This window comes from Lygodium microphyllum, chromosome 13, assembly GCF_053477565.2.
Source record: "Lygodium microphyllum isolate KBCC chromosome 13, Lygodium_microphyllum_v1.1.10, whole genome shotgun sequence".
Classification (NCBI taxonomy): Eukaryota; Viridiplantae; Streptophyta; class Polypodiopsida; order Schizaeales; family Lygodiaceae; genus Lygodium; species Lygodium microphyllum.
Window position 1 is genome coordinate 136,679,233 of NC_141147.1, and position 20,420 is coordinate 136,699,652.

General features: G+C 42.2%; 1 protein-coding gene across 2 annotated transcripts in view; it reads right to left on the bottom strand.

Annotated features, from left to right (window-relative positions):
* Positions 1-497: 497 nt before the first annotated feature.
* LOC148027256 (triacylglycerol lipase-like protein) overlaps positions 498-20,420 on the bottom strand; it is a 55,762-nt gene continuing 35,839 nt past the window's right edge. The window contains exons 3-6 of one of the 2 annotated variants that reach the window (XM_087690609.1): positions 1,240-1,304; positions 1,057-1,163; positions 883-966; positions 498-733 (exon numbers count right to left, since the gene is read on the bottom strand). In XM_087690609.1, the coding sequence (XP_087546735.1) occupies positions 706-733; positions 883-966; positions 1,057-1,163; positions 1,240-1,304 (284 nt within the window). In that variant the 3' untranslated portion in view covers positions 498-705. Of the gene's footprint in view, positions 967-1,056; positions 1,164-1,239; positions 1,305-20,420 lie in introns of both variants that reach the window. The other variant, XM_087690608.1, reaches the window with a different exon arrangement.

Below are 20,420 nucleotides of genomic sequence, written 5' to 3' on the forward strand. Positions count from 1 at the left end.
GTAGCATCCCAGACAAACCTTTTTGAATGCCCTCACCAAGTTCACACGTGAGTCCTTGTATCAAGTGCATTGTCATCATTAAAAGCATTTAAAAACAAGTGCATTTTGCTAAAATTCAAGTAGATTCAATTTTCATCCCCTTTGACCTTTTAATAAAATAAGTTGCTTTATGATTTTTGGAAAGCTCATGTTTTAGATTTGGAAGAGTTTAGCGTCGAGATAATGGTGTTTATTATGCAATGAAAATGGAAGCTCTTCACCTCATATTCTTGTTATTTTTTGAACTCTACTAAATCTGGCTTCGTATTTCTTTTGTTCTATTCATTACAAGGCTCTCACACCGTGAACAAGTTGTCGAAAGAATCATGCCTCAATTCTCTCGATTTGTAATCATTCGCAAACATTGGAACACAAACGCACAACTATGTGTTGCAATATAGCAATGGTTTGCTCTCGTTGGCTTTTCCAACTACTTTGCTTCCTCCACAAACCGAGTATACTGAACCAAGGGTCTAAATTTACTTAATCTCTCACTAGAATCACATAAGATTTACTATTTTATTGTACAGTGTGTGTACAGTACAGAACACTATCATTTTCTTTTCATCAATTTGTCCTCGTTTAAGCAATGGCCTCCCGTCACGACTTCAGTGAGCACTGCTTGTGATAGATTGGTGTCAGGTGCTTCATTCATCTTTACGCCCTTCAGTAGTAGCTAAGCATTGCAGGGACACTACACATGTTTGTAAAATCATGCACAATCTTTGCACATATTTAGAAATGCGCATAAAGCAAGCAGCTTAGTTCACTGGTGCCACAGTCTCAGAAGTCTTCTCTTGATTCAGATATTTCAATCGTTTACGTAGAACTGACAAAGCAGACCTTTTTGGAGCTAGAAGTCTTTGTTGCTGTCTTTGAAACTTTCTTAGCATGTACCATCGGCCGCCACGCCACCCCAGTCCATAGCTGAAGGTTTCCAAGGTACAGTAGAAAGTTCAGCTCAAAAATCATAGTAACTGAAGGAGCGAGGCAGTTTGCTGGACAAGTAAAACCCACCCAATCACAAGTGTGGTTCCTGCAGTGGCAGCACAAGATGTGAAGCTGACTCCTGTCGTCGTCAATGCTTTGACATGTTTCTCTTCAAGGTTGTGTACATTCGTGATCTGCCTATGAAAGTTAGTAACTGCATCATACAATAAAACAGCTTAAAAATGCTGACGAGCAGAATCAAGGTAATACCACATGCTCTATTGTGTCCAAGCGTGCCTCAACCTTCTTTTGGTGCATTTGACGACCAGTATAGCCTGAGACAAGCAAATTATCAACCTTCAGATCCCCACGATATACAGAGCAAACAACAATGTATAGAAAATCCTCACCTACTATCAGTCATAATTGCAAAGCACAAACAATACAGCACAGGCAGCAAGGTACTCACCCCTTGCAATGGTGGTGCAAGATACTCACCCCTTACAATGGTGGGAGGATCCAAGAGAAGGAGTCCTCAACAAGATGATTTGATTAATGGCCAAAAGATTATGGCCATGTAAATCCCACAACTTTATATACTCCCCCCTCTCTAGCACTAAATCCTACACTTCATTAAATAGGAGGGGGAATAGGCATGCTATATGGTGGGATAGGCAAAAGCATTGTTGAATAAGAGGATACAAACAATTGACAAGCAAGAATTAATGATATAGAAGGGGCAATTGGATGTTCCAAACCCACCTTGCAAACGGGAGGTTGCGAGTCTGACTGAAAAAAGAACTGCTAAATTACTGGTCTGAAAAAAACAAGGACAAGTCCACATAGTGGTCTATGTAAGATCTAAGGTTGTGCCATAGAGTGAGGGAGTCTGTTTTCAGCAACAATATGTATCTGCCCCTTCCCATATTGAACCATTAATATTAGGGTTTGCACTCAAACATTATTATGGTGGTGTACTAACCACCAATTTAGTCTCCTTAAAACAGTCCCAAAAAGCATTTAATGCAAAATTACCAAAAATAAATAGCTTTCCATTAATATTAGGGTTTGCACTCAAACATTATTATGGTGATGTACTAGCCACCAATTTAGTCTCCTTAAAACAGCCCCAAAAAGCATTTAATGCAAAATTACCAAATATAAAAGGTTTTATTTTTTGACAGTTCGACAAATGCACCCCCAATCCTTCATAAGTAGGAGCTGTGTTTGTGCATCCTCCTCCCCTTATTCCAGCCAGCCACAACTTCAGCTCTCTCATCACCCATTGCTGGCCACACCCCTTCCAGAGGACATTGTCAGTTCATCGAGCTTCATGGAGTGCTACCCCTATTATTGAGCTGCTGCTGATGACCTGCACACCAGCTGGTGACCTAATCAACACTGCTGCAGCATCTGCATTTCACCCATCCGGTGGCTGCCCTGCTGTCCACAACCATCTGTGGCACGTCTATGTTTTGCTGTTCTGCAGCTTTCAGTCGCCTTTTGACTGCCCACACTGCTCATCAAGCAGGCCATGCTGCTGTTTGCCATCCTATGGCCCATTCGTGGACTGCTAACATCGTCATCTTCTCAGTCAGATCTATGTTTTCCGCATACCTGACTGCATATACTTCTGCTACCATCATCCATCATCATCAGAGCTCCAAGGACTACTATGACTGTGTTTTCGGGATTCATTCGAGTATGGCATACTCTAGCACCCACTTCTTCAACTATCTCTAGCCTGATCCTAGAGACATGTGTTAGAATTTGCTGATTCTATCAGCAGCGCCAAATGTAATTTGTGTGGTGTGGACACTTATTAAAGTGTCAATGTAAGGTGTGTACACCTAGTGTCTTAGAAACTTAAAGTAGTGACACTAGGCTCTAGAGTAAAATAAACCTAACTCTAGTTAGTTGGTGGAAGGTTGGTTAGGTCAACCCTTGACCTAAACATAAGTTGCACTTTCACTCTATCTTTCATTCTAGCAAGTACACTCTTCTCTTTTTGCTTCAGCTCACTCTCTTGCTGTCATTGTCTCTTCTCTCTCTCTCTCCATAGCGGGCTGCCATTTTCCAACATTTGGTATCAGAGCAATCGTATGCACGGATTCCGTTCAGCTACAATCAGCCGGTGCCATCCCGCCCAAGGTCCTAGTGCTGCTAGCTTGGTTCTCAGCTCGAGGAAGAGTTTTCAGCTGCTGTGAGGTGCTGCTGAAGTGGAGTTGTACCTGAGCCGTCTCTTGTCTACTCCAGATGTGTCCAGTTCAGCCATCAGCTCCAAATCTGTCCATTTACTCCAGATCTGTCCAACTCAGTCATCTGCTCCAAATCTGTTGTTTTCAGCAGATCTGTCCAGCTCAGTCATTTGCTCCAGATCTGCTATTTTCAGCCTACACACAGCCCGCGGAGCTACTGTTTTGGAAGAGCTGCTGTTGTTTTCAGCTTTGCCCGCCATTTTCTCAGTCCTATCCGCCAATTTCTACAAACCCTAAAAAGTGCAGAAACCCTAATTTTCAGATTTGGGGTTTTCTCAAAATTTCTGGAATTTCCAGGCCGTTTCAGCCATCTCTTCTCAAATCTCAGCTCGTGCTGCCCAAAAATTTGGGGCTTTTGCTAATTTTTTCTCCCGGAGTTCAAATTGATAACCAATTCAAAGAAATTTCTCAATTTCTTGGGCATTCCCACCAAAATTTGGGGCTTTCGCCCGATTGCAAGCCCTTTGCGCAAATTGTTACCAAACTCATAGATATTGTGCAATCTCTTCCACATTGGCTCAAGAAAATTTGGGGCTTTTAAGTTTTTTAAGACTAAAAAGAAGATGAAATGCCATTATTGCAAGAAGCCCGGTCACTATATCAATGAATGCAGAAAGAGATGTACTCCCCCCCTTCTATCTATGTGAAGTGTCTACACTTTTAAACCAGTTTCAATTTCAAGCTTTGGCACAAGATAGTTGTGTTTTCATGCTTCTAGATGTCTTGTTTGCACCTGGTATTACAAAGAACTTGTTGTCTATCTCTGCTTTTAATAAGCATGCCTTTCAGTGATAGAGCCTGACGAAGCTGAGAGTGAACGCAACGAATAGCAAACAAAGAGTAGAGAGCAGTAGAAAGGAGAGTGAGCATGACACCTTTGATGTTCGGTACAAAAGACTAGTGTACCTCTTTAGGTTTTAGATAGATATATATATGAAAGTACAAATGTGCTAAGGATATGTTCACACCCGTATAAAAGGCACGATGGCCCTTTATTCCCAACGACCTTAAGAGAAGAAAAGAATCAGCTAAGTCTAGGTATATACAAAGCTGAAATACATATACCTATCCAACTCCCATCATCTGTCCACAATGAGCAAACCGCTCTGCTGGAAGACCCTTCATGAGAAGATCTGTAAGATTATCATCTGTATATGCACTTTGACAAGCTCAATGCTCTTGTTGTCAAGTACATCTCTAATGAAGTGATACTTCACCTATATATACTTCGTCTTTGCATGAAAGACGGGATTCTGTGCTAGCATGCTATCACAATGGAGAACAAGTAACTCTGTAATGCCAAGCTCTCCCACCAGATGTGAAAGCCACAAAGTCTCCTTGCATGCCTCAGTGGTAGCCACATACTCTACCTGTAGTAGACAATGCAACACACATCTGTAGCCTGGAGATCAAAGAGACTGCTCCTCCTGTGAAGGTAAACACATACCCAGAAGTGGACTTTCTGCAGTCTGCATGACCAATATAGTCTGCATCCGTAAAGCCAACGACAAATGCCTTTTGCTTTCCAAAGCAGATGCACAAATCCTTTGTGCCTTTGAGGTATCTCATAATACCTTTCACTGCTTCTCAATGCTTTTTACTAGAGTTTGCCACGTATCTGCTAACCACTCCCACTGCAAAGGCAATGTTAGGACGTTTAGCAACCATAGCATACATCAAATTCCCAACAGTTGAAGATATGGTATCTTGGCCATTTCAACCTTCTCATCATCAGATGTAAGGTTGTCCTCTGCACAGAGTTTCATATATGGAGGCAATGGAACCCCAATTGTTTCCTCTCTCTCTCCATATTGAAACGTTGCAAAACCTTGGAGATATACTCCTGCTGAGATAGATAGAGTAATCATTTGACCTATCTCTGAGTATTCGCATGCTAAGAATGTGATTTGCATCAGCAAGATCCTTCATGTCAAAGCTACCATGAAAACTTTGCTTCATTGAGTCCAAGGCATGAGTATCCCTGCCAATAATCAGTATGTCATCAACATACAGAACAAAGATAATCAGGCTGCCATCTGCTGCCTTCTTGGTGTACAAGTAGTAGTCCACTTGACTTCTATGAAAACCTGGAGACTGAATAAACGTATCAAACTTATGATACCATTCTCTTGATACTTGTTTCAGCCCATATAAACTCCTTTTGAGTTTACATACTATCTTATCTTTCCCTTTTGCCACAAACCCTTCAAGCTGCTGCATATATATGTCTTCATTCAAATCACCATGTAAGAATGCAGTATTTACATCCATCTATATGAGCTCCATATCTTCAGGTGTAACCCAGCCCAAAATGGTTCTCAATGTAGTCATCTTGACTACAGGAGAGAATATCTCATCAAAGTCAACTCCATGTTCCTGCTTGTACCCCTTCGCAACCAATCTTGCTTTGTACTTTGGTGAGGAACCAGAAGTTACCGTCATCTTGTAAACCCATTTGCATGGAAGGGTTTTTTGCCGTTTAGGCAATTGCACCAAGTCCCAAGTGCCATTCTTCTCAAGAGATTCCATCTCTGAGAACATGGCTTTACATCATTTCTTATTGTCCTGTCTGTCCATTGCTTCCTTGAAGCAAGACGATTCATCACAATCTATCAACATGACATAATCAGTCACATTGTTTGCACCAGGAACGAATCTATCAGGTTGTCTAGTAGCCCTAGACGGTCTTCTAACCCAATGATCGTTGTTTGCTGCCTGTTGAGCCTACAAATTTCCATTTTCAGCTTGTTGTCCTAGTATTTCAGCCTGCAAATCAACATTAACAACTTTCTATCCTGGCTGTTCCTGCACTTGCAATGGCTCATCATTATGGGCAATGGCTGGGTGATCATTATGGGCAATGGCTGGGTGATCATTTTCAACATTATTTTCTGCATTTGCAAGTCATTTACAGCAGGTATTTGCTGCTGTACAGCGGATACATTTTGCTGTCCAAAATATATTTTTTCCCGAAATACAACCCTGCAGACTTCCTCTATTCTTTTGGGTTGTTTGTGCATGCGATCTTCCCGGAAGATAACATCATTGCTGCATACTACTTTTCTTTTCTCGGGATCCCTTAATCTATACCCCATTTCACCTTCATCACCATATCTTAGGAAAATACATTTACACGACTTTGAGTCAAGTTTCTGCATTCTTCCTTACGTATGTGCACAAATGCTTCACAGCCAAACACTTTCAAGTGTGCATACGAAGGTGGCTTGCCCGACCATGCTTCTTGGGAAACTCCCTCTCCCCAAAGACCTATTTGGTGACCGATTAATCAAGTGTACGGCTATCATAACAACCTCTGCCCAAAAACCATGAGGTAAAGCAGCATGTGACAGCATTGTATGGACCCTGTCTTGAATGGTCCGATTCATACGCTCTACAACACCATTTTGGAGCGGATTATAAGGAACAGTGAGCTTCCTCTTTATCCCTTTGCTATCACAAAATGCTTGAAAGACCTTGGACACATATTCCCCACCATTGTCAAAGTGAAGACACTTAAGTGTCTTATCAGTTTGATTTTCAACCAATGGCAAGAATTTTTGAAACTTGTCAAGAACTTAGTCCTTGCTACGAATAGGGTAAACCCATGCCTTCCGTGTAGCATCATTGACAAAGGTGACAATGTATTTCTTTCCCCCTAAAGATAACCCTGACATCTAATATACATCCAAATGTACTAACTCTAGAGGAGAAGATTTCAGCGAAAGAGACTTCTTATGAGACATTTGTGCATGTTTACCATAAATGCAATGATCACAATGCTCAAAATTAGAATAACTAAGACAAAACAAGTAACCCAAATGAAAAAGCACTTTCATTCCAGTTTGACTCAAGTGTCCCAACCAGCCATGCCACAAAGAAACACTTGGCTACTCAGTCACGGCAACAACATGGTCACGCACACTAGATACATGGAGAGAATACAAGGTATTACTTTTCAAACTCTGACAATCACTCTAGATCCCTTATAGATCTTCCATTTCCCATCACCCAAGGTGGTATGAAATCCGTCGTCATCTAGCTGCCCTGTGCTAATCAAGCTCTTCTTGAGTTAAGGTACATGCCGTACATACTAAAGTGTGAAGACAGAACCATGCTGAAACTGCAACTACACACAGCCAATACTTGCAATGTCACATGCATAGTTGTCCCCAAGATGGACAGCACCATGTCGACTCCCTGTATAGTCAAAAAACCACTCACGATGAGGGGTGACATGAAAGGAAGCACCTGAATGTAGAATCCAAGTGTGCATGTCACATCCATATCTACAAGTAAAGCATGTGTACTAAAGTGTGAAGAGACAAAGAGTACGTCATTCCCACTATCACTGCCATCAATGACTACATTCACCTCTTCAATTTTGACACTGCTCTTCTTAGACTGACTCTCTTTGTTCTCTTCCTTGCTATCATCTGTCTTCTTGCCCTTTCCTTTCTCTTTCTTCCATTTGTAGCAGTCATGTTTAAAGTGACCCTTCTTGCCACAATGATGGCATTCAACATCCTTACCACATGATTTACTGTGTCCCTTGCTATCAGATTTGCCTTTTTATTGTGATCTGCCCCTAGTATGCAAAGCACTAGAAGATTTACTAGATGCACTGTTCTATCGATTCATTTCTTTCATGAGTAGAGCGCTCTCTACATCAGCATACAAAAGAATCGCATTAGAATTGCTCATAGCACTCCTCAATGTATCCCAACTCTCTGGCAAAGTGCAAAGTAAGAACATAGCCTTAAATTCTTCATCAATCATGAACTTCAAGGCAACCAGCTGGCTGAAAATGGAGTTAAACTCACTCAAGTGAGTAGACATTGTTGTACCCTCTTTCATACACAAATCCATAAGCTTTTTCAGCCAATAAACTTTGTTTGTGGCACTCTTCTGGGCATACAGTTCTTCCAATCGAGTCCAAATAGCATAGGTAGAATCCAAACCTTCAATGTTAAACAACAAGGCATCAGAAATCGATAGCTCGATGGTTGAGCATGCAAGCTCATTTAACTCATCCCAGTCTTCCTGTTTCATACCTGCAAGCTTTGCCCCTTTGGTCTTTATCGGCCTTGCCTACTTCTTCTACAATAGGATATTATAGCACTGTTTTTGCCAGACTCCAAAATTATGTGCTCCTTTAAGCTTCTAAATTGCATGAGATGACTGTTGTCACTGCTGCCAGCCCTGATTTTCAGTCCAAATGTAACCAAAAAATTTAGCAAATGCAAACCCAAACTGTCACACAAGTGACCAAGGTACAAACAAGTACCAACTAGCAATAAATGACCACGTAAAAGCAGAAATTTCAGATCTGCAAATAAATTTTCAGAAGTACTAAACCTTGTGCTACAGCACTCCACAATTGATTACAGCTGTTCCAAGGACAAATACATCACATTACATGAGAAGTCCCAAATTTTAGCTGCAATTTCTGTTGTACATGCACCCATGGGCACAAAATTTGACACACACGATCAAAAGCCCCAAAATTTTTGTGCTCAAAGCATCAACCGTACATTTATGTCTCTAACATGCATAGAATAGGCCAATTTTGCCAAAATAGAGCAATTTCAGCAAAACCCCCAAATTTTTCCAAGTGCCAAATGTCTAGATTGCATGGAATTAAACCCGCATGTACATAAAATGACCAAATGGCCCACAAATTTCGCCCAAACAGCAAAAGCCCCTAATTGCACGGGGTCCAATGTGCATCAATGTCGAGAAATTAGGTGAATTTCAGCCCAATTCATGCATGTATATAAAAAGCCCCAAATGTCAGAGAAAAAATGTCACAAATTCTTACAATTTTTGAGACAAATATCACTTTGTGTCTTGCTCGTATCAAATCTGGACAAATCCCCAAATTTCTCAGGTCTGGTGTGCACAAATTCCAATGAAATTGAAAAATTTTAACTAAAATGTGAAAATCCCCAAAATTCCTGAGCAAATGTGCACCAATTTTGCCATTTCTAAGTCAAATTGTCCAGTTCTGCATTAGAGTCCCCAAATCCAAGAAAAGCCCCAATTTCTCAAGAGCAAATGGACACAGATTTGTATTCTATGCTTATACACGCGAACGTCCAATAGGGAAAGGGAAGGAGACCTCCTTTTTTTTTCTTTTAGATTTCATAAAAAGAAAAAAAAAATGTTGACGACAACCCCCTAGTCATGCCCTCACGTGTGACCTATCGGATAGGCCACTGCCTTCCCGTCAAAGCGTCGTGGCCTACAGCCCGTTTCACTAGCCATGCTCCGTTTCGCACGCGCCGTCTCGTGTTGCTTGCACCTAGTCAGCTCGCCTGCGACTGTTTCTTGCAGCCCATGACCTACCTACTAGCCTGCGACTATTTCTTCCAACGTGTGGCCTGAGCCTGCTGGTCGCCTGAAACACGTCTCTTGTAGCCTACGACCTGTTTCGTTTGTCTATCCCCTCAGGCGTGTCACCTCATGCCCGTTACCTGCTCTGACACCAGTTTGATGGAGCCTGACGGAGCTGAGAGTGAACACAACAAATAACACACACAAAGAGTAGAGAACAGTAGAAAGGAGAGTAAGCACGACACCTTTGATGTTCAGTACAAAAGACTAGTATACCTCTTTAGGTTTTAGATAGATATATATAAAAGTACAAATGTGCTAAGGGTATGTTCACACCTGTGCACATATAAAAGGCACGATGGCCCTTTATTCCCAACATTTCAAGTCATCCTTGAGGACGACAAATGCATTGTTAGAGACAGAGAGATGGATTATGCACTTAGGCTGTCTGGCACCCTACATAAGGGTCTATTTTTGTTGGATATATATGACAGACAGTCTCATGATGCTTTAGCAGTCACTCCTCTTTCACCCACTATGCAAAATGCGGAGTTATGGCATGCCCGCTATGGACACATGAGCTTTGGGAGTTTGATGACCCTTCAGAGGTATCATATGGTAGATGCATTGCCTCCACTGGAAACTCCACCTCCTCATGCATGTGAGGGATGTATTTTGGGCAAGATGCATAGGTTTGCCTTCAAAAAGGATGGTGCAGTGTGTATTGTCCGAAAAATGCAACTTATTCACTCTGACGTTTGTGGTCCCACGAGAACACGTGCACTTGGAGATCATCAGTACTTTGTTACATTTATTGATGACTACTCTTGGTATACATGGGTGTATGGGCTGAAGGAAAAATCTGATGTGTTCATGCATTTCAAACATCTTGTTGCAAAGCTTGAAGCTGAAACTGACTTAAAAGTGCAAACACTTCGCACAGATAGAGGGGGGGAGTACATGTCTCGTGCTTTTGAGACGTATTTGCTTGATCATGGCATTACACATCAAGCCATTGTTAGAATGACTCCTCAGCAAAATGGTGTTGCTAAAAGGAAGAATCGGACTCTTATGGAGATGACTCGTTGTATGCTAAAAAACGAGGGGCTACCTCAAAAATTTTGGCTAGAAGGCCTTTAGTGTGCGAATCATATGTAAAATCGTGCACCCACTAAGGCATTGAAGATGATCACACCCTTCGAAGCTTCGCATGGCAAGAAACCCAAAGTAGACTACTTTCGGTTGTTTGGTTGCATAGCCTATACACATGTTCCGAAAGAGCTTCGTGGGAAGCTTGATGACAAGGCTGTAAAATGCATATTTATTGGCTACAATTCGGAGAGCAAGGGCTATCGCTTGTATGACCCATGCACAAAGAAATTCTTTGTCAGTAGGGATGTCCTATTTGCTGAAAATGCTGCATTTTCACATGATCAGTTTCAAAAGTCAATCACCCATGACATTGGTAATGTCTTTGAGGGTCTTGCCACTTACTTTGGAGTCTGTGCTTGCTGTCAATGGAAGGAAAGACTTAATACAGCAAGTTGTTGCTACACCATATGCTCTTGAACAACAGGGTATCGATGATGGTTTGCAACATGCAATGGAAAAAGCAGTACAGCATGAAAGGGCTGCTGTAAATGCAGCCAAAACATTCCCAAGATGGCTGTTATAGACTCTCCAGGAGCGTAAAATGGATGCTCCTATACCTCAACGCACTAGAAGGACTGCCAAAAATGCAACAAATGATGCAGGGGGGACACATCTAATTGATTTTACAGAAGTAGATGATTGTGATGAGCATGTGTTTATGAGCTCACTATTGGATGATGATAAGCCTACTTCCTTGGACGAAGCTCAACAAGATGTACATTGGATGCAGGCCATATAGGATGAGTTAGACTCTATTGCCACTAACTCTACATGGGATCTTGTGGATTTACCACCTGACAAGAAGGCCATTGGCACAAAATGGGTTTTTAAACTCAAACGCAAGGCTGATGGTACAATTGACAGATACAAAGCACGGTTAGTAGCAAAAGGCTATGCACAGAAGAAGGGTATAGATTATGAATAAATTTTTGCTCCTACATCCCGTATGAGTACGGTGAGATGTGTGATTGCTATGGCTGCAAATTATGACTGGAAAGTACATCAATTGGACATTAAGACAACATTCTTGAATGGGGATTTGCATGAGGATGTTTATGTGTCACAACCTCCAGGGTTTGTGGTTAAAGGGAAAGAGCACATGGTATGCAAGCTGCATAAAGCTCTTTATGGTCTCAAACGGGCTCCTCGTGCATGGTACTCCAAAATTTTTGCTTATATGGCTAGCAAAGGGTTCCAAAATAGTCCAAATGCTCCCACTCTATACATTAAGAATGAAGGGGAGGACTTGCTAATTATCATTCTTTATGTAGATGACATACTGCTCATAGTGCTCACAGGACCTACAGAAGAAAAAATTGCAGATTTTGAGACTGAATTAAAACATGCATTTGCTAAGTCGGATATGGGCTGCCTACACTATTATTTGGGGATTTAATTCACTCAAAATCAGTATGGTGTTATCATGTCATAGTCACAATATGTGGATAAGCTGTTACATAGGTTTAGTATGCAAGATTGCTAACCTATGTGCACTCCTATGGAGCTAGGCTTAAAGCTGTCTATGCATGATGGTGAAGAGATGTCTAATGTTGCAATTTACAGCGAAGCTGTTGGCTGTCTTATTTATCTTTGCAACACACGCCCTGACACTCAGTGTGCAGTATCTCAGGTGAGCAGGTGTATGCATAGCCCACGGACCATACATTGGCAAGCTGTTAAGCGGATCTTCAAATATTTGCAAGGTACTCAGTCACATGCACTATTATTTCCTAGGGGGAGAGACTTGCAATTACATGTTGGCTGGTGATGCAGACACTAGGCAGTCTACTAGTGGACATTGTTTCTTTCTAGGCCGTTCATGCATTTCATGGCTAAGCAAAAAACAGCCTACAATGGCTACCTTGTCTTGTGAGGCTGAGTACAGGGCAGCCTTCACAGCAACAGTGGAGCGTGTATGGTTGCGCAGATTGTTGGCTGATCTACCTTACCATTGGAGGATCCTACATCCATTCTTTCTGATAGTCAGAGTGCTATTGCAGTAGCACGAAATCGTGTGTTTCATGCTTGCACGCAACACATAGAGGTGCATTACCATTATGTCAGAGAGAGATGCTATGCAAGAGAGATCAGCTTGATGTATATAACCACACAGAAAAATGTTGCACACATTTTCACCAAGGCACTACCACGCGAGAAGTTTGAGGCTTTTCGAAAGTCCTTAAACTTGTTACCCTTTGGTGATTGTTCATCCTTGTACTTCATCACATTGGCACTGCAGGGGGGTGTTAGAATTTGCCGATTCTATGGGCAGCGCCCAATGTAATTCATATGTTGTGGACACTTTAAAGTGTCAATGTAAGGTGTGTGCACCTAGTATCTTAGAAACTTAAAGTAGTGACACTAGGCTCTAGAGTAAAATAAACCTATACGCTTGATCCAAACATAAGTTGTACTTTCACTCTATCTTTCATTCTAGCAAGTACACTGTACTCTTCTCTTTTTGCTTCAGCTCACTCTCTTGCTGTCATTGTCTCTCCTCTCTCTCTCCATAGCTGGCTGTCATTTTCCAACAACATGGTGGTTCGAGGCCTCACTAATTGTATCATCTTCATATTCACTACTCATTGGTTGGCAATTAGCATTCTACACATTGTGTTTTGTGGTGTCGTACACTCTTGCATTTCTATGTTCGCCATACCATTTCTTTACGTGATATCAAAGCAAAGGTGCTTAGAGAGTTAAAGATCCACCCCTTGTGAAGAACAAAGTTTAGCTTTTCAAGAGGCAAGGACACCTAAGATATCTTCTTCCACATCATCACTAAAGCAATCTCCCTCAAAGTCTGACATTGGTTCCAAGGGATTTGTACTCTCAATAGACTCCCAGGAATGAAAGAGCAAATCTTCCTCCAAACAAACCAACCATAGTTCCACCAAGTTTCAAAAATAGGGAAAATCGCAATGGCAAATAATGAAGTTTCAGAGTTTCGGCCAATTTTGCAAATGGGGGAAGGAGTTCAAGATTTTAGCATCAGCTCCATATGATACTTAAATATACAAATGCACACAATACCATTTACTCAAATTTCACATTAAACACATCACACATAATCATTGAAAGATTGAAGAACATAAAACATTGAGTTACAAATAATGAGTACCCAATGTGAGACCAGCCTTCCTCCTCAAATAGGATGGTAAATAACCTGATTAAGCACTAATTTCAGCAATTCACAAAATTAAAATGCACACTTTACCATACAATCTTGGACATTGGATAGCCTGTTGGCCCCAAAATTGACGCTCCTTCTTGTATTTTTTTAACTTTTATTGCAAATGGATGAAGTAGTACAACTGAAACCCTCCGACCTCCTCTACTAATCTAAGTACCTATTGCCATCAAAACTGATCAGCAAGCCTCCAAACCAATTTTCCCCTTGGCTTGCTCGAGGATTGGCCTTCACCCTACTCTTAAAAGGACAAATTCAACCCCAAATCTGATATTGGCTGGCTAGCCTCTTGAATCTCCCTGAAATTTCTCAATTTCAACTGCTAGAATTGAAGTCCTAGACCCTCAATTTTGAGCATGCATCCTAAGGCAATTGTCAACCCTAATTTCTACTATAAATTAGGGTTTATAGCAAAGATTAACTGAAGTCTCTTCCTTTGATGGCTCAAATTACTGAAAAATGATGAGAGAACTTAAAAGATGGCTGGGGATGAGAGAGAAATGTCAGTTTCATCACAAGAAACATTGAAAACCTGTTGTTGCCTTGCTTAAACAACCATGGAAGCTATCACCTACAGCTTAGGGCCACCAGAAAGGCTGCTACCCCTTCATGCTGCCATTTGCACCACAAGGATCTTAGGTTGCTGTCACATGTTGTAGGACTGATCCTTGGTGGCTGCAAATCATTTCAGCAACCTCTCCTTACTCTATAACAGCCTCCTTCTCTTTCACAATGGCCGGAATAGACTTTCACCCAGGGTTGTCAGGTATGAAAGATACGATATGGTACGGTACGCTAAAATACGATACTAATTGGTAACTTAAGATTTTATAAGGTACCGTACACTATTACTACGAAATTAAAATTGCCTTGGTTATTTTGGACTATAGATGATAAGCACATGTTTAGAGCTAAAATAGCAATGTCACTCAAGTCAATACGATAAATACACAAGGGTAACAAGACAAAACCCGATGCGCAACATGCACAATGCACTACAAGTAAACAGAGAGAGAGAGAGAGAAGCTTAGAATTGCGTATTCATCTTGGAAGTTTGGAGAGAGAGTGAGAGACTTGAAATTATAATAATAAACATAAGACTTGGAAGTTGGAAAATATTGTATGGTCCAGTCTTCATGGACAAAAAGTAGTCTATTTTTTTGTACGAATTGGTACGAATATGTATCATACAATACAGTATGAACCATATGAAACGAACCAGTCCCTACGCAGCAGAGATGCAACTATGTTTCCACTAGCCCCTAAAAACGTTTTTCCCACTTGCATAGGAAAATTTTGCGAAGTGGCATCCTTCTAATTTCATTTTCTAGCATTATCCAGCTTATTAAATTAATTTTCAAAATATCAATTTTGAAAATCAATTTAATAATTATCTGATGCTCAAAAAATTAATTTCACCAACCAATAATTAAATTAGCTAAACCAATTTTTCTTCCAAGTATCCCTAAGCAGTTGTTAGCTCTTAGACTAGCATTAATTATTTAATTAATGCCTAGTCTCTAATGTCACCACTGGCATTAGTGGCCAATAAATTGGTCTAGGTCAAAATCTGACACCGGGTACTACTTAGTACCTGTTAGGCATAACTTATTACAACTTTTGCCTTTGACATCCACTACATCCTCACGATCCTTAATCTGTTACCATGAAATAACTGCCATGTGTATCACATGTGCTAAACAACCTTGCACATTTGATTAATAACTTAATCAAATGTTATTGCCAAGATAAAAGCATCTCAAAATTTCACGTCCCCATGACACAATGAGTAACACAGCTGCAATCTTCATAGATATTAGAAAACTTAAGAGGCATACTAGGACTAAGGTTACACCATGGACCATGAAGAGCACATCATACATAGCACCAAGATGATACATCCCAAGACCCAAATACATACAGTCAAGATAACCAAACGATACAGAGTTGCATGTCCACGACACGTGATACATCATTCAATCACAAACCTATGTACATCTATCATCATAAAAGAATAGAATATAGAACAAGGCACTATGGCTCAATTTTGTGCATTATGTACGGATCTATGCTCTATTGAGATACCAAAGTCATTAAATACATTGTATTACATTGATAGCTCAGTGACTCATGCACCTATAAATAGGGCATTTGCATTATTGACTACACACTTATTGTCTCATTCATTCTCCATCATTCCCTCATTTATTCACTCCATCATACTTTTAGCCTCAACCCTCTATCACTACTGTCCACATCACTACCTCGGTGGATATCTCTATCATTGTATTGTCCAACCGATCATGACACCATATTAGCAAGCATCTTCATTCTCGAGATCATCTTCACCTTGCCATCAGCTCTAAATACTCCACATTGCTCTGTTTTAAGTCCATACAACCTAGCAACCTGTTCTTCATTTCACTACTGCATTTGTTGGTTTCATGTAGTCATGAAGTGACTTAGTGTACATGCACTAACTGCACTTCGGGGTTAGGGCAACCAAGTCCTAATTATAGGAATCAAGGCTCTATTGTGCACATTCATTGTGTGATCACCACCACTCTTGGACTCTTGGCCTGTTGGCCAATGCATTCATACATCCGGATGGTGTGGGATAGTGGTATGGGACGCCAACATTGAAATGTGGTCATCACTTGAAGTGTTGCTAGCTTCCAAGCTCAGGGGTGAGTCCGTTTGGCTCTATAGTTAGAGCCTAGGAGATGAGTCTGATGTCCAGTCCCTTTCATTGTGAATGTGGCTTAAGAAATAATCTTCATCATTATTCTGTGTTTCTAGCTCTTGTTGTCCCCCCTAGCACCTAGGTGAGAGTTCCCAACCATCAATCACCTTCTAGAGGTTGTGCTTGCAGCAAGTCCATGCTCTCTACAACAAGTTATACCCTCTTTGTCAACCCTACATCATATACCTGTGTTTTTGCATTTTCTCCTCTACTAAAGAGCTGCCTAGTAGACAGGGGTATCTGTCTACAACCGCTTACATGGAGAGATCTTCACCAACATTCTTACATTTTTTTCTCCAATTGCCTGCCCAATAATCGTCTTGACAGTAACCATCATCCTAGACAGAATTCAACACATCCTTCTTCTCCAACAGTCCCCCAAGAACTACGTTTTGCTTCCTCTACTACTATCTATCACTTTTCACATCATCAACATCTCTATCAAAAGGATTCTATTTTGCCTCCTTCACAAGACTAGATCCCTTCCAAGTGCTACCATTGATCAAGCTAGATAGTGCAACCATCTTCAACCTCAATTCCATTGTATCAGCACGATTCATTTAGCATGATTTAGTGCTCATCATTCTTCATTCTTCTTTTGTTTTTTAGAGTTTTCTTTGTCACCATGTTTGTCGTACACTCTATTTCTCTCCAAAAAACCCTACCGTTTCTCAACATGGTATCTAAGCAAAGGGTTTTCCAAGGGTTAAACATCCTCGTTCTCCATTGAGGTGAATAAAGATTGTGGGCTCAGCAACACACTCAGATTCCGAACTCTTTTATTTCCATTACACCATCTAGGGATCCATTATAATCTTTTCCCTCCCACCCTCCCCTGATAGGTTTAACACACCAGTGTTATAACATCTCCAAAGGTGGAAGCACAAACCATTGGATACTCCTATGTTAAGAACCGTCGCACCACTGCATATTGTTGTCATCAACCTTTGCTGCCTACCCCCCCAAAGTATTTGCATCTATCTCCTAGCACTACATGTCTCTATAAAGAAATACTCAACCACCAAATAAAACACAATTGTGCAACAAAACACACGTGTAATAGAAGAACACAAAGGTGTCGAGTAACTCATAGGCAATGAATACTAAACAGTGAATATGATTGAATATAATGCTCAATGCAGTAAAACACACCACATATCATGGACGCTAAGAAACCTACTATATTCTAGAAACTTCTAGTAAATTCAAGTTCTAAGAGATTCTCAGAATTAGAAGATTTTTTGGAACATTCTAGAAGAATGCTTGCATCAGCGCTTACATCAGCATTGCTTGTGTCATGAATCATGTGAACAATAATGATGTCATCATCTAGAAGCTTCCGATTTGTTAGCTTGCTCTATTATCATTCTCAGTCTGTCATCTCCTGGTTGTGAGCTCCTGTCAGAGTCTAGCAGGAGACAAAGGAGCTCTGTCAGCTTGGTAGCTGCTGTTTTTGTCTGCATTCCTTTTCCGGGAGTCACAAGCCCAAACTGGGCCTTTTGGTGTGCAGTCGGCCCAGATTTTTGGGCAGGTCGGCCAGATCTGGCCAAGTCGGCCAGATTTGGCAGGTCGGCCAGTTTTCTGGCCTGGGGCTATATATAGCAGCCCCCCAATCATTCTCAGTATTCTCTTCTGCAAGTTCAGCACACTCTCCGTCCTCTCCCACTCCGGCATTGGTGCTGCCATTGCTTTCAGTCTGTTCTGGTGCCCTCACTGACGCTCTGGGCTGCGTGCAGGGACTGATCAATCCATTTCAGTGTATTCAGCATTCATTTCAGTCAGTGCAGATTTTCTTCCTTCATTCCCTGCTTTCTCTCTCCCCTCCTCTGTGTTTGTGTTCTTCTTCCGTTGCGCACTCTCATATGGTATCATCGCCTGACTGAGAGCACGGAGGACCTCACCTTGTGGAGAGATACATCACCCATCTTCTGCTGCTGTCATCCCATCTTCAACTGCCCAGGCGGCCCCTCTAGGTGGCCCTTCTTCCTGTGTTTGCTGCAGACGATTACTTCCGAGGCTGCCACGTCAACCTACGACCCCTCCTTGCGTTTTCCATCAGGCTGTCCCTCCTACTGCTGGGCGACACATCATCAGGCTGCGTTTTGCAGATCTGATGGTCGTTTCCACTCCTGGCGGCACATCTCCTGCTGGCGACCCACTTCTTGGTTGCGTCTCGATGCTGGCAGCTTCTTTTCTGGTGATCTTCATCAGTTATCTTTGCGTTTTGCAGATCTAGGTGTTTGTAGGCTATCACAGCCTGCGTCTTGGTGGTTGGTGACCATACTGCTGGTCATACTTCGGCTCCGGCACAGTTTTCTTTGGTGTTTGGTATTTTGCAGATTGGAAGATGTCTTACCAATTTTCAGGCTTTGACGACTCAGAGGATGAGCTCCTTTCTCATCATTCCTCTGAGCGGAGGCGGGATTATCAGGAGTTTCGACGTCGGGAGGAGCCTCCTCGCACCCGTCCCTCTTCAGTCCATGCATCTCAGAGGGTTCCATCTACCGTGAAGGTGTCTTCTGTGAAGACTGCTTCAAACGCGCGGATGCCTTCCTTGATTCCCTCGATTCAGGTGCCGATTCTCCCTTCCTTTCCGAAGGAAGATAAGTTGGATGGTTCCAACTACTCCCTCTGGTCGTGCAAGGTGGAATGCATCCTCGATACATTCGACCTTTGGGAGCTTGTTTCTTCGCCCATCGACCGTCCCCCCGTGGATTCGTCCGATGGCACCTCTATGGACCGTGCAGCCTTGTGGGATAGGCTCAACTCTCGAGCCCGTTCCTTTCTTTTTATGAGTCTACATGATTCCGTTCTTGTACATGTTCACAAGTTACAGACCGCGGTGGAAGTGTGGAAGAAGCTTGCGTCTTTGTATCAGCACAAGACGTTTGCCCACAAGATTTCCTTGGAGAAGAAGTTGCGGATGCTCAGTCTTGGTGATTCTTCTTCCATGAAGGAGCACATCACGAAGATGGAGGACATGCGAGGCGAGTTAGCCTCTCTTGGTCGTATGATATCGTCTGAGGATATGGCGATGATTCTGTTGACTCAGCTGCCATCACCCCGTTATGATGTCTTCTACACCAGCCTCATCACCTCGAGGACCCGTCAGAAACTCCTATGGGAGGAACTTTCCCCGCTTGTCTTGGAGCATGACGAGCGACTCAAAGAGGTGGGTGCCAGTGGCTCCACCAAGGCTTTTATGGCAGGTACAGGTGGCGGCAAGAAGAAGAAACAAAAGAAGAAGAAGGCCAAGGACAAGAAGGAGGAGGACAAGAAGGATGCGAGGGAGAAGAAGCCCAAATGTCCCCACTGTGGGAAGGGTACTCATCCCGAGGAGAACTGTTGGCAGAAGTACCCCCATTTGAAGCCCAAGGAGGACTCGAAGGCGGCCCCAGCCACGATAGAGTCTGCGTTTGTGCATGTCTTTGTTGAGGAGGATACAGCCCTAGCTTCTACCACTCTGGAGAAGCCTTGGCTCGTGGACAGTGGAGCATCTTCACATATGACCTTCCGACACGATTGGCTTCAGGATCTTCGTTCCCGAGGGGGCACTGTCACCATTGGTGACAATTCTACAGTTCCTGTTCGCGGCGTGGGAACGCTACCTATGTTTTCTGACAGGCAGTCTTCCTCCGCCAAAGTTCTCTATGTCCCTGATTTGGGTTTTAACCTATTGTCTGTGCATGGCCTTACTCAGCTAGGTACCCGAGTCATTTTTACTCAGGATGCAGTCACAGTGGAGGACGCTTCTACAGGTGATGCTCTTTGGACG